The 16032-nt window shown below is 38.1% G+C and overlaps 1 protein-coding gene across 3 annotated transcripts in view; it reads right to left on the bottom strand.

The window, feature by feature from the left end:
* The window catches only part of LOC121858306 (formylglycine-generating enzyme-like), a 47036-nt gene continuing 31004 nt past the window's right edge, over positions 1–16032 (bottom strand). For all 3 annotated transcript variants that reach the window (XM_042354632.1, XM_042354634.1, XM_042354635.1), the window contains exons 5-7: positions 11133–11316; positions 6911–6984; positions 1–1175 (exon numbers count right to left, since the gene is read on the bottom strand). In XM_042354632.1, the coding sequence (XP_042210566.1) occupies positions 1076–1175; positions 6911–6984; positions 11133–11316 (358 nt within the window). In that variant the 3' untranslated portion in view covers positions 1–1075. The remainder of the gene's footprint in view (positions 1176–6910; positions 6985–11132; positions 11317–16032) is intronic.

Raw genomic sequence — 16032 nt, 5'->3', positions numbered from 1 at the left:
TATATATATATATATAGTATATATAAATAACGGGAATTATTTCTTAATAAGCAGTAAGCTATACCGGTATACTGTATGATCTGGTAGGGTGAAAGTGCTTAATAAGCCAAAACTTGAGAAACTAGACAAAGTGATGTTGCAGTGTTGTAATGCTCAGTATGACTAATAATGCACTACAATTCCTGTTAGTAATGTGAGAAGACAAGATCAGGTACTGCTGCATCTTTTTAAATGATTAGATGTTCAAAAAGAAATTCATAAATTTTCTTTTAGTAAAACCAGTTTTTTTTTTTTATACTTTGTATGGCTGGCTATACACTACTGTACAGTCCCCTTCACTAGTGTGTTTACAGGGACTCATCAGGTTTTGTGCAGTGTAACAGCCCTGTGTTTGTTTACATTTGACAGAAGTAAACTCGCAATAGTAAATATACTGTACTATGGAATCAAAGTAAAATAATATAAAAACAATTATCTCAATGTAATGATTTGTGGGGACGTTAATAAAACGAGCCTCTGTAAATGCAGTAGTGAAGGGGACTTTACCTGGAGACCATTCTATTACCCACACTTTTTTTTATTGTCAAACCACCTCTAGGTCCCAAGGTTGTTTCCCATGCTTGCATAGGTTAGTCATGATTACCTGCAAGCAGATGCTGGGTAAAACCTCAATGGGATGCCCCTCACACTTACCCAGGGCACCATTCAAGAAAATGCAGAGGAGGCCAGATGGACCCAGCTCTGTTGACTCGGTTAGCATCAGGTATCTTGAGGCAAAGATTTACAGCCCTTCCTAATGCTAACCCACAGGGTAGGAACAGCTGCCAAGGCAAGGTTACAACTCCTTGATGTAATCAAAGACTACCCGCCTACATTCGCTATCAATTACTCACTGCCTCCTCAGTCAAAATTTGAACCCAGGACCAATGGATAGCTGACCTAGTACAATAAACATATCTATGGTAATCATTAACAAATTACACTCTCATTATACCATGAAAGACTGACAAACCCAATAGTATCAGCTTTGCACATTTTTATATTCAACAAACTAGAAACACCAAATGTTAATTTTCTAAGTACTGTACTGTGGAAGGTGGTCGGCAGCACATCTAAATCCAAGGTTACCAGCAGTACTGTCTGGGGTGTTCTGACTCCTGGCAGCACATCGATACCTGTATAGCAGAGTTAGAATTTTATAAGACAATTACAAATAATTCTCAACATGGAAAAAAATAAACAAAATCCTAGCATTTGCAAGTAAAAAGAAAATCTTCCATAATCTTTACTAGCAACAACATGATTTTATAATAAAAATGATTTAACAATGACTGAATGCAGCAAAAAAGCTGAGGGGTAAGAGTGTAATAATAAACTTGTATATACAGTCTCTCCTCAACTTACGACGGGGTTCCGTCCCGACGACTAGGTCGTAAGTCGAAAAGGCAAAAATAATACATAAAAATTCTAAAACGGGTGTCTCTTTTTCTTCTCAGCACCACGAGAACTCTCACTTTTACGCTTGCCAGCCATTTTAAAGGGAATTACAAACAAAAATTTTGTCAGTACACAGCTCGATCACTATCGTCGGTACTAGAAAATACGTATTTTGAAAAATATTTTATACGACCACGGCGGTCGTATGTCCGGGTTGTCGTAAGTTGAGTATGTCGTAAGTCAAGGAGTACCTGTAATGATAAGGGAGGTGGTGGTGATGAGTGGGATGGTGATAATGTTTCTATGGCTGCTGCACTACCAGGTACTGATGACTTACAGCCTTATATTTGTCATTATCAAATGCCTGTTTTCTTTTATCTATAATAAGTAAATGTAGCTCTAAATCATGTTATAATAATAATGCTTTAACAATGAAACATTTTGCTGCAACAAGAAAGGTGGGATATATACAGTATTACCCCGCCTAACGCGGTTTCACTTAACGCGTTTTATCATATACGCGGTGCCTCGCCAGAGCTGAACTTTCACTTAACACGGATTTTTTCCACATATACGCGGTGAGTGTCCGGCTCGAGACGCTATTTTTAGATTTGACCCCACCCGCCACCCTGCCTGACTGCCTGTTTTAGCTCATAAAATTCATACAAATTACCCGGCCAAAATATAATTTACATTGCTGGAATTCTTATAATTTGGTGATCATTTTGAATATAAACATCATATATTTTGCATTAGACATACAAATTTTAGATAAAAAATTTTCTCAGAGTAACTATGTTATCTTTTGTGCAAAATATATGACATTTATATTCAAAATATTCCTGGTCTTACAAGGAATCCAGCAATGTCAATTATATTATCCTAACTTTAGTTTGAGGTATTATTTATTAAAATTTAGTGGTTATCCCACACATCTCCTTGGGACGGTTGGTGGGGGGTGGGGGGGAGGGAGGGACCGACCGACCATCTGTTACCCCGTGAAGAATTATTTTTTTTTTTTATTAACTTTAATCTGAGGTATTATTTAATACAAAATGTTAAAATCTAAATTTTTCACCCAACATCTCTTGAAGGGAGGAGTGGTGGGGGGTGGGGGGGAGGGTTGGGAGTGACCGCGCGGTTGGAAGAGGGGGGGAGGCAAGGTGGGGTACTTTGATTGACGGATAGTGTCCTGAAGAATATTTTTTTTTTTTATTGACTGAAGATATTTGTTTTAGCTCATAAAATTCATACAAATTACCCGGCCAGAATATAATTTACATTGCTGGAATTCTTACAATTTGATGATCATTTTGAATATAAACATCAAATATTTTGCATTAGACATAAAATTTTTAGATAAAATGTTTAATCTGAGTAAGTATGTTATCTTTTGTGCAAAATATATGACATTTATATTCAAAATATTCCTGGTCTTACAAGGAATCCAGCAATGTCAATTATATTATCCTAACTTTAGTTTGAGGTATTATTTATTACTAAAAAGGTAAATAGTCTGGTTTTCCCACACATTTATCTGGTAGGGAGGGTTGGTGGGGGGTGGGGGAGGGGGAGGACCGTCCGACCATCTGGCACGGTGTGAAGAATAACTTTTTTTATTAACTGAAGATATTTGTTTTAGCTCATAAAATTCATACAAATTACCCGGCCAGAATATAATTTACATTGCTGGAATTTCACAATTTTGATGATCATTTTGAATATAAACATCATAGATTTTGCATTAGACATACAAATTTTATATAATGTTTACTCTGAATAAATATGTTATTTTTGCAAAATATATGACATTTATATTCAAAATATTCCTGGTCTTACAAGGAATCCAGCAATGTCAATTATATTATCCTAACTTTAGTTTGAGGTATTATTTATTAAGTTAAAAGTTAGGGATGGAAGGTGGGGGGTGGGAGGGAGGGTTGGGACGGACCGCGCGGTTGGAAGAGGGGGGGAGGCAAGGTGGGGTACTTTGATTGACAGATAGTGTCGTGAAGAATATTTTTTTTTTTTATTAACTGAAGATATTTGTTTTAGCTCATAAAATTCATGCAAATTACCCGGCCAGAATATAATTTACATTGCTGGAATTCTTACAATTTGATGATCATTTTGAATATAAACATCATAGATTTTGCATTAGACATACAAATTTTAGATATAATGTTTACTCTGAGTAAATATGTTATCTTTTGTGCAAAATATATGAAATTTATATTCAAAATATTCCTGGTCTTACAAGGAATCCAGTAATGTCAATTATATTATCCTAACTTAAGTGTTTAATTTTCTTTGTTTAAAGGACTGTACAAGTAGCCTAGTCATTTTCTGTTAAACTTATACAGCAAATATAACCACCAGTTTTCCGGCATTTTCGAAGTTGCCGGATTTTTGATAGGCCACCTGTGCCAGTAATCAATATTGTATAATAAAGATATACATAAGATTACTCAGACAATTCATGATATTCAAATGTCAATCAGCTTGGGAAACACTGTTTCCATCCCACAGTGGTGTCAAGCGAAGCACAAAGATAATGATTTTATTGTAATGTAATTTAAATATTTAAAAAATTAATTAATTAAAATAGTAATTATATCAAGGCAACAACTCATTCATTCATCTTTTCCTATATCAAGGGAGTAACTCGCTCATTCATTCATATTTACCTGTACCAAAGAGTTATTCATCCACCTAGGCAGTAACTCATCCATTATCTCTCCCTACATCAAGGTACCGTACAGTCCCCCAAAAAGTATCATTAGCCATGGGCTCGATGTGATTTAATGCTTTCTGAGCAATGTTACTAGACTTGTTTCTGAAATGTTGGTAATTCTATATCCACGACCTTTGAGCATGAATGAGTATTGTATACAGGTATACATTTTTGAATGATGTGAATCCTCTGAGGTTTCAGATCATATATTACATGACTCAGAGTGTATGTCGTAAATGGATACCAACGCCATGCTAGTCATCAACGGTATCTTTCATCAAATGGAGCGAGGAATTATTGGGGAGACATAGTAAGATGTGAAAGGTGCCATCATTGCCCTTAACAATAAGGATATATATGTAATACTGAGAGAGCAGGGCGAATTGGGGTGAGCGAACCCACAGAATCATGATTGGTTAGACGCCATGAAACAACTGGTGCCACACTGAATTATACAATCACAAATGTCTTTCCATAGGTGAATGGGGGGTTTTGGTGCCTGCACGTCCCTTGATTTAAAACCTTATTTCGGAGTTAAACCAATGCAATTTACATATCAGTAACATGGCAGATCCCATGTAGACTGATATACAATATTGTAAATTGCTGTAGCTGTTCACTCTAATATCAAGTACTATTTGCTTAGTCACTTTTCATAAATCAGATTTACTGTGAACAACATGAGTAGGCATATTGTGAAACTCAGTATGAATGAAACTCCGTTACTACAACGATATAATGGTGAAATGTCCATTTTGAAGTCTGTCTTAGGCTCAGTTGTGATGTTCCGAAACACTTCCATTTGAAGTATATTTTGGTGATATTGTCATCATCAGTCAGTGGCTTGCTTACATATGCCTTGCATCTACCCAGCACGATACATACAATACAGTGACCCCTCGTTTAACGAATGCCTCGGTTAACGAAATTTCGGTTAACGAACTGCCTTCCATAAGGATCTTCAATTCGGTTAACGAACAAAAATTCGGTTAACGAATTTCTTACGAACCGACCTCAACATGTTTTCGCTTGCACTGACCGGGCAACCAGCTTTAGTATCAGTCCGCCAATACATTAATCGGTTCTAGGGCTTAAATTCCTTACTATTTTAGTAAATATCAAGTTTATACTATTCAATAATTTTAAAAGTTTAATATTCAATTTTTTAGTCATTTTAACAATTATTGAACATAACTGAAGGTAAAGTGACTAGTTTAATGCACGGCATCCAGCCTCTTAACACAGCAAACAGGCGTTAGTCTCTCTCTGTTTTCACTGGAGGTAACATCTTGCTTGAGACTCTCTTCAACTAAACGCTTTTTTTCTGTGTTTCCAAGCAAATTATTGGTCATTTTGAAATTTATTTTACATATTGACAATATATAATGCAGTGCAGTGTTGATTTAAAGAAAATAATCTTGAAATACACCAAGAGAACTAAAATTTTATGGGTGAAATGGTGCCATGGGGTGACTTCTCTTCCACCCCAATGCCTTCTCTTCTCCCTTCTCCTCCTCCATCTCCCACTTCAAATGCACATCATCATCATCATCCAGGAGCCTTCTACATACACACCTCAAAGTAAGTGAACTTTTCTACCATTTTTGTTTTAATTTAGGAAATTTTCAGTGAGCTGGAACCAATTACCCAAAAACCCATTGAAACAATGGTTTCAGTTAACGAACTTTTCGGTTAACGAACGACCTTCTGGAACGGATTGAGTTCGTTAACCGAGGGGTCACTGTAATATAGCTTATTATATTTCTTGTTATATTGAAGTATCTAGTGTGCCATACAGAGACGACCCCCTACCACCATCTCTAGCTGTTGTATATAATGACCAGACGTACTAACTTATGAGGATGCATTGGGGATCATTTCAAAGCATTTTGTCTAGTGTTTCAAACTGTAGCGACAGAAAATATAACGATACTTTATGGGGGGACTGTACATAGTACAGTACAGTACAGTACTATCTCCATTAGCCAGAAACCCTCAAACCTGGAACTCTCTGACAGCCGGAATAGAAATTTTCTAGGAAAAATTTTCCCAAAGCCGGAATTTTTCGGAAAATTCCGGCTTTGGAAATGATTTTCCGAGGGGCGCATTTTCCAGAAATTTCCAAGAAAATTTTTCCGATACTTGGAAAATTCCGGTAATGAGAGAGTTCTTTTCAGGGTCTAAGAGATGAAAATCAGGCGCATTTTCCGGAAAAAAAAAATTATGGAAAATTCTGGGGATGGGGGATATTTTTTCGGGTTTGAGAGATGAAGTAATGGGCAATTTCTGGAACTTCCGAGAACATTTTTCCGTTACCCGGAAAATTTCAGGATGAGGGATTTCTTTCCGGCTCTGAGAGAGTCGTCTCGTTACCCGGAAATCTCTCATTCCCGGAAATGCTCTGCACCAATTGTTCTGGCTAAGTGAGATATCACTATAACTCATCCAATCTATATCAAGACTAAATCATCCATTGATCATTTCTTGTATCAAGGCAGCAACCCATCCATCCTATATCACAGCAGCTACATCAAAGTAGCAACTCATCTATACTATATCAAGGCAGGAACTCGTCCAACTGCATTTTCTTTGTCAAGGCAGCAACTCATCCATTCATTTTTTCTTACATCTTCCTTGGGAGAACCTCCTTGTCATATATTATCCCTGTGAGGAAGGTGAAGTATAAAAGGCTCAGGAATAAAAAAAACAATTATCATTCAGGTTAAGAAGAACCTTCACCTGTAACAGTATTCCTTGGTGCACATATAGGAGCCTCCCTTCTTGACTTTGTCGTCTCCAGACCGAGGACCTTGCTGAGAACAAAGTAAGGTTTTCTATAAATACAGGTAGCTTCGGATGCATGTGGCAAGTAAGTCAGCTTTAGTGGGTGATTCAGATAAAAGTTTAGAAATAAAAGTGAATTATAAAAAACAGTAGTGACAACCCTCTCTTTACAAAGCCCCAGAATGGACAAAAGCCATTAGACATGAAAGGTATGTTGAAAAAAAATTCTTATATGAGACAATGTCTTACAAATTTGTATATTTTTTTAGAAACTGTCAATACAGAAATGCATTACAATATCTATATGTGACTACTGTATATACACATATGTATCTATAAATTGAATTTTACATAGAGCTTATTGGTAAACTGAGACCTCCCATTCTTTAGCTACAGTAGTTGATAAAACTATTTGTAGTTTTCCTTGTTGAGCCATGCAGATGTAGTAGGTGCTATTACGGCAACCCCAGTAGACCTCCCAAGTGTGGCTTTGTCAGTATTTTATCATAATAAGGTGAACTTCACAATTTTGTCTTTTGCCTCAAGAGCAGGGGTGTCATTTCAGATTTTGCTTAGGGGGAGGCAACACCATTACATGCAAAGAGTAGGGGTCAAAATCTTGCTCCACCATGATGCTGTAACAGACAAAAAACGTTCCAACACGTTTTATATTTTCAATTTGCATCTGCCCGGTGTGGACCGTGTGGCTGCTAGCAATATGACTTACTCCCTTGCCTTTTATTCAGTTTATAAATGATAAGCAATGGGAACAATGAAAATAGATGAAAACTTATCATTTTGTTTAATTATGTATAGTAAAAATAACATTGAGATGTTTTCACCAAATCCAAAATAATTACAATTATCCTTGGAGAACAAGACAGCCCTTGGGAAGGGCAAGCCAGGTCTTGGGGGAAGCAAGCCAGGTCTTGGGGGGACGAGTGCCCTTCCCCCCCCCCCACCCCACCAAAATGATGCCCCTGCTAAAGAGCTCAATATCCTTAAGTCAGTCACCTTGACAGTTCAAATATTGAAGTATAATAAATATTTTGAAAACTAGATGTGATACAGCAAAGCTAAGGGCAGATTTGAAATAAGCATGTTTCAATTACAGGTTGTACCTCTCTAGTCCGGCAACCTCGGGACCTGACCGGTGCCGGACCATGGAAATTGCCGGACCATGGAAATTCACCCTTTTCCTGGATAGATAGTGACTTGTGCTTATGCTTGGAAGCACTAGCACCACTTTCTCTGCGTCATGGTCTCTTTGAAGACATATTGAAGGGATAAATGTCGTATAGTAGCTTCTCAAATTTCGCAAGTTTTTAATTCTTAACGAATTTTATTGGAACACACAAAAAAATAAATAAATAAAAATTTTGATGGCGGAAACTTGAATTTCGACGGGTTTGAACGGCCCGCCAACGTGCAGACGACGTGCATAATCGTGTAAACAGCGTCATTTTTCTTATGTATAAAAGATGCATTATTGTTTATTACTGTGTGTGCAAAATGAGCAATACAATTCATAAATAATACGTAGAATATTAAAACACGAGGAAATGACACAGCATTGTTTTCGTTGATTACAAAACCAGTGACTGACTGGTTCTACATATAAAACTGAAGAAAATAAGACCTTGGTTATAGCTGTAGTAAAATTAATATGGTTGTTTTAAGTAATGTTATTTAATGTTAATAAATGGAACAATAGAAGTAGCTAACGATAATGGTAAAGAAAAAAGAGAGATCGCGTATGTAAGTGCGCATGCGCACACATGAAAACATATCGTCATTACTTTACATAAGAATATGAAAGCAACACTTATTTACTGTTCATATATATTTTAATTAATGTTTCTGAATTTGTTTTATTGAATTAATGTACGTGTGTGCAAAATTAACAATACAATTTATTAATAATACGTGGAATATTAGAGGAGACGAGACGGCTGCCGGCATTGTTTATGTTAAAGCTTATGAAACCAGTGACTGATTGGTTCTACATATAAAACTGAAGAAAATAAGACCCTGATTTCAGCTGTAGTAAAATTAATGTAAAAAATTAATATGGTTGTTTGAAGTAGCTGTAACGTTATTTAATGTTAATAAATGGAACAATATAAGTAGCTAACCATTAATGGTAAAAAAAAGTGAGACTGCGCGTATGTAAGTGCGCACATGCGAAAACATATCATCATTACTCTACATAAGAATATGAAAGCAACGCTTATTTACTGCTCATATATATTGAAGGGTTAAATGTTGTACTCTGTATAGACAAGCAGAGAGAGAGAGAGAGAGAGAGAGAGAGAGAGAGAGAGAGAGAGAGAGAGAGAGAGAGAGAGAGAGAGAGAGAGAGAGAGAGAGAGAGAGAGAGAGAGAGAGAGAGAGAGAGAGAGAGAGAGAGAGAGAGAGAGAGAGAGAGAGAGAGAGAGAGAGAGAGAGAGAGAGAGAGAGAGAGAGAGAGAGAGAGAGAGAGAGAGAGAGAGAGAGAGAGAGAGAGAGAGAGAGAGAGAGAGAGAGAGAGAGAGAGAGAGAGAGAGAGAGAGAGAGAGAGAGAGAGAGAGAGAGAGAGAGAGAGAGAGAGAGAGAGAGAGAGAGAGAGAGAGAGAGAGAGAGAGAGAGAGAGAGAGAGAGAGAGAGAGAGAGAGAGAGAGAGAGAGAGAGAGAGAGAGAGAGAGAGAGAGAGAGAGAGAGAGAGAGAGAGAGAGAGAGAGAGAGAGAGAGAGAGAGAGAGAGAGAGAGAGAGAGAGAGAGAGAGAGAGAGAGAGAGAGAGAGAGAGAGAGAGAGAGAGAGAGAGAGAGAGAGAGAGAGAGAGAGAGAGAGAGAGAGAGAGAGAGAGAGAGAGAGAGAGAGAGAGAGAGAGAGAGAGAGAGAGAGAGAGAGAGAGAGAGAGAGAGAGAGAGAGAGAGAGAGAGAGAGAGAGAGAGAGAGAGAGAGAGAGAGAGAGAGAGAGAGAGAGAGAGAGAGAGAGAGAGAGAGAGAGAGAGAGAGAGAGAGAGAGAGAGAGAGAGAGAGAGAGAGAGAGAGAGAGAGAGAGAGAGAGAGAGAGAGAGAGAGAGAGAGAGAGAGAGAGAGAGAGAGAGAGAGAGAGAGAGAGAGAGAGAGAGAGAGAGAGAGAGAGAGAGAGAGAGAGAGAGAGAGAGAGAGAGAGAGAGAGAGAGAGAGAGAGAGAGAGAGAGAGAGAGAGAGAGAGAGAGAGAGAGAGAGAGAGAGAGAGAGAGAGAGAGAGAGAGAGAGAGAGAGAGAGAGAGAGAGAGAGAGAGAGAGAGAGAGAGGCCGGATGTAAACAAACCTACTTTCATGCTTTTGTTTTTGTTTTTGTTTTTACGAAATTAGCCCACCCGGCATAGGTCGCTGACCCACATTGGGGCCTGAGGGGCAAAAAAAATTTAATACTCCTAATAATAATAATAAAAATAATAATTCAGATAAGTAAAAAAAAAAAAAAAGCTGCCTATCTACCTATTGGACAAACTAAAATCGTTCCGGACCACGGGAGTTTCCGGACCACAGAATGCCGGACTAGAGAGGTACAACCTGTAGTAATAAACATCTAGTATGATTCATGAACCAAAAACCTTGTTAACTAGTGTTACTGGCCTCCATCCTCCACCATATTCATAACGACTTGGATGAGCATCTTCCCCTGACTGATGCCTGCAACTTGTAAGTCTTTCTTTATATTCTTAACTGTTGTGGATTTTGCTTTAATGAACTACACACCACATTTTCATCGGTCTTTGATAATGACTTTATCTTTGATCTATACTGTATGTCCCGAATATTGGTATTTATTTGAAGTCTTTTTCCTTGATCTTTCTGACCTGGATGAGTAGAGAGTTTTCTCACTGACCTTTGAACCAAAATTTTTCTGTTACATGTACCTTCTTTTTACATGTTTTGCAGAAGGGTACTTTCAGCTTGGGTTTGGTTGCCATCTCCTTCTGGGGTTGATCATGGGCACTGGTTGCTGGAGTTGAGTCTTAGCTCAAGGAGTTTTTAATGTATTATGTAAAACCTTTTCAGCATGTGTGTGTGTGTGTGTGTGTGTGTGTGTGTGTGTGTGTGTATATTATCATGAATCATCTTAAAGCTGATACATTATGGTACAATAAACATAAAATCAGTGAACTACAGTACTACAAGTGATGGATAGGGTAGAGGACATACTGGATTTGTCTGAAGACTTGGAGAATGGCTAACTTCCCACCAATCAGCTGTCCATTCCCAAACATTGCCTAGGATATTGTGCAGGCCATAGCCATTGGGAGGAAAAGCAGTGACGGGGCACCGACCTGCCCATCCATCCTCACCTGTGTCTTGTTCTGGAAAACTTCCCTGCCATATGTTAGCCCTAAGGGTAAGATAGAATATGTAGTATATTAATTCCCTGAACAAATATGTTTCAAATACGTATAAAATTGAAAAGGAAATTGGGATTTATTCAGAAGTACTCAAAATTCTTGTTTACAAGAAGACAACTTTTAAAAAATGTTGGGAAACTCTTTGAGTTTCAATATAATTCTCAGAAGCTTCGTAAATAAGAGTGTTTTTCTTCTATACTATTCTATATAAGGTGCAGTGTATAACTCTTTCTGAAAGGCAATGGGTTATTACATAAATGTTGATAATTATCATATTTCCCTAATTTACCTAACAGCCACAAGAGCTAGTGGTCACCATGATGGGAGGAAGGAGGCTGGTGGCTTGTGTAAGATCCCCTCAGTGTTCTTAAGAGTCTTGTCCAGGGCTATTTTCAAGTCCAGGACTGTTCTTACTTTCATGGCTGCAGCTGGTAGATGGTTTCATAGGTCTACCGCCCTGTGCATGAAAAAGTACTTCCATATTGTTCTGTATGACAACTGGGTGAGCTTGAAGATATGATTTCTTGTTTATAACACTTGACCATCTTATAGAAGTAATCCAAGTTAAAATTTTCCATCCCTTTCAGGATTATCAATGTCTCTAACAGGTGTGCCATGTAGTGTCTTACACTGCCCCCTTCCTTACCACGGGGGTTGCATTTTCAGAAAATGTTGTCTAGAGCAAACCCATTATAACACAGGGAAATAAGGGATGCACCAGTTGGATTCCTAAAAGCCCCCCCACCCCCTCCCCCCACACACACACACACACACCAAAAATGCTCCAAAACTAAAGTTCAAAGTACCAGCTCACTAATTCACATACAGTACAGTACAGTACATCTACCAAGTTCACTTAAACATGATGTTGTGGAGGCACTGGCATGTCCATGAAATTAATTCCTGAAAGTTTAACACCGCAGCCATTTGCAGAAGCTGGCTTGAGTCATGCATGGCCTCCCTCAAGCCTCACCATAGCAACCCAGCCCAGCTGGAGACTTCCCTTAGCAATGCTTCACCTCCCACTGGCACAGGAAGTAATCTTTAATCATTTCAGATTTTTTATCTAATGTTGATTATTATTTTTTTTAACATTCTAATAATAAATAATAATAATAATTAGCGGTTTACTGAAAGAACATGGCAGCCCAGAAGGCTGATATATGATATATAATAACTAAGTGGGGAGAACGTTATACCTGTACTACAGGGCATTTCAACATAGTGACAGTGCAAAAAGGTAACACTGAGCTCGATTGGGAGTGAATACATTGGTTGATTATGAGTTGTTGATAATTTTTACAATGGTTGGGACTGGGTTGTTCTTGTAGCAATCCATACATGCTCATATGGGCTGGATGTCGAACAGCAATATGCGAACGAAAGATCTCGGGTGGAAGTAGGAGCCGGTGTCGAGGATTGTACAGAAGCTTCTCACCAAATTTGTAGTATGAGGTCGTGGCAATGATCAGAGAGAACCACGAGGGTCAGTGTATTGAGCACTTCTTGATATGTGGATTGGAGGGGGAAAGAATAATCTTGCATGACCTCTTCTGCACTTTTCTCGGTGTTTCCATTGTGTGACATTTAGGAAGGAAGACCAGGCAGGGGAGGCATAGGTGAGCTTGGGAAGTATGAATGTTGAGTAAACACTGGAAGCGCATGCCAGAACGGAGATACATCCACAAAGAAGTGAAAACCATGCCGGGTTTCAAGGCATTCAAGGACCGATTCACACTGCTGTTGGGAGGGGAATGTAGCTGGTTTCAAGGTAAAACCCTTCATGATATATCATTCAGAGAGCCCAAGGGCTCTTAAAAATGTCAGCAAGCACACATTGCCAGTGTTTTATCGCAGTAATAAGAAAGCGTGGATGACCCTAGCACTGTTTGAGGATTGGTTCCTGAGTTGTTTCATTCCACGAGCCAAGGAGTATTGTTTGCAACAAGGGATTGCGTTCAAGATTTTATTAATTTTAGATAATGCTCCGGGACACCCACCACACCTGAACGACCTACATTTTGAAATGTATAAAGAACATAGCTGCAGCATGGGAGGAGGTTACAGGTCAGTGCATGAATGGAATATGGAAAAAGGTCCTGAAAAGATATGTGAACAGTTTCAAAGGATTTAATGAAGATGAAACAATTTCTGAGATTAGTAACAAGATAGTGGAGTTGGGTAAACAGCTGGAGTTAGAAATTGATAATGAAGATGTTGAGCAGTTGGTTGAAAGTGTAGCAGAAGAGCTAAGTAAAGAGGATCTTATTGAACTGGATGCACAGAAAATTGCAGAGGAAGAAGAGAGACAAAATGTAGAAGAACCTGCACCCCCCAAAAAGTTTTCAGTGAAACAAATGGCAGAGGCATTTGCTACTACAGTATTAATAAGGGTATGTTAATAAGGGGATGCAAATGTTTGAAGAAATGGATCAAAATGTTGAATGATCCAAGATGCACTTGCTTGCTACAGGGAGATTTACAATTAAAAGAAAAGGCACAGTTAAGGTAAAATATACATGTGATGCAACAGTTTTTTAACTGAAAACGATTCGAAAAACACGTGTACCGTCTAGGTGATACAGCTGGTGGTGCGTCATGTGTCGTTGTAAACAATAGGAGGTTGAAGTAGATTACCAGGTATTATATTAAGTGTGAAATATCGAAAAGGTTTTTATTACCGGTATTTTTTGTAGATCAATGAGAACTGTGATACCGTATATGATATGATAAGTTAGCCTGTGCTAAGAACTTCAACATAGACTACTGAATGCATGTTGTAAGGTAATTTAGCCTATTGTAAGTTGGTGAACTTCATTTACTGAAGGAACTGCACAACTTTTCATTACTAATTGGTACATATTTTACGTTTCCATTGTTTACTGGCAGTAAATGGTAAATATTTTTCATGTCTGAAGCTAAAAGTTGCTCCTCGCCCTTCCCATCATGCACGGGTTCAACCTAACAAAACTATTACGCATGTATAGGACGACCCCCAATTTTTTGCCTAAAAATTTGGTCTTAAAAACTCGAACTATACACAAGTATATACGGTATATCTTTGGTTAGATTTACATAAATTTCTGGGCGTCTCTTTTTTTTTCTCAGCACCACGCGAACTCTCACTTTTACACATGCCAACCATTTTAAAGGGAATTACAAACGAAAATTTTTTCAGTACACAATGCAATCACTAACGTTCAGACTCGAAAATACGTAATTTTATTTTTTTTTGTACGACTGGGATGGTCGTATGTCCGGGTGGTCATAGGTCGAGTATGTCGTAAGTCGAGGAGTAGCAGTAGTTGGAATTTGAATAAAATGAATTGCACTCTAAATTAAATAAAGTCTACGACATTGGATTTACCATAATAGTGGAGATGTTCTGCATACAGTGGCTGGCCTGACATGAGTGGAGGAGGTTGTTGGGTGCTACTGGGTTTGTACTGCAAAAATCAAATTTTACCAGGGAGTGCTGAATATTAATTCTGGTTCCCTAGATACTCTGTGGTGCAATGTACAGTGGTCCCTCGGTTAACGAACGCCTCGGTTAACGAATTACTATACCTTCCATAAGAATCTTCATTTCGGTTAATGAAAAAAAATTCGGTTAACGAAATTCTTACAAAAATGTTTCGACATGCTTTGGCTTGCTCACCAGCTGGAAGATTAGTTCGCCAATACAGAAATCGGTTCTAGGACTTACATTCGTTAAAATTGGAGTAAATATCAAGAAGTTTGTACTATTCAATAATTTTCCAAGTTTTATATTAAAATTTTTAGTAATTTTAACACTTATTTAACATAATTGCAGTACAGGGAACTAGTTTTCGGTGTGCCCATCAGCCACTTCACTCACCCACCAAGGCCTCAGTTTGTATCTCTGTTCAGTGGAGGTAACATCTTGCTTGTGGGTCTCTTGAACACAGTGTATTTTTAAGTTTTTGCAGTACAATTATTGGTCATTCTGAAATTTGTTTAACATATTGACAAGATATAGTGCAGTGCAGTGTTGATTTAAAGAAAATAATCTTGAATTACACCTAGTGAACTTAAAATTTTATGGGTGAAATGACGGCATCAAGCATGGGGAGATTTCTCTTCCACCCCCACTTCTAATTCCCATCATCATCATCATCATCAACCAGGAGCCTTCTACATACACACCTCAAAGTAAGTGTACTTTACTTTGTATGTAATTTTCGGTGAGCTGGAACCAATTACCCAAAATCCCATTGAAACAATGGTTTCGGTTAACGAACGACCTTCTGGAACGAATTGTGTTCGTTAACCGAGGGACCACTGTATAGTACTACCTTATACCCAAAATATTGGGGTGCTACAGCACCTTCCCTTCCCAGGTCCATGTACTGGTTGGACTGAGCCAGCATGCACCCGATCACAATTACAAACACCAGACTGACCAAGAGTGGAGCGTGGCGAGAATTACCTACGCGACCATATACGGTAGTATGCAGAGATTTTCCGAGATCATTTTATATAACTCGGCATTTCCCGAGTTACTTTATAATAAATTCCGTGACCATATCCATGCCGAAGTACATGAAATTTAGAGATATTGAATGCTGAGTTACCAGGGATTTACTGTATATTTTCCTTAAATACACATACAATGGTGAAAATCATTAATAAAGCAATGAAATCCTACAATATACTATACAGTAAGTATAAAATAAGAAAAAATT

Source organism: Homarus americanus, unplaced genomic scaffold, assembly GCF_018991925.1.
Source record: "Homarus americanus isolate GMGI-L3 unplaced genomic scaffold, GMGI_Hamer_2.0 scaffold57980, whole genome shotgun sequence".
Lineage (NCBI taxonomy): Eukaryota > Metazoa > Arthropoda > Malacostraca > Decapoda > Nephropidae > Homarus > Homarus americanus.
Note: the sequence above shows the minus strand (reverse complement) of the source record. Positions and strands in the feature narration are given on the sequence as shown.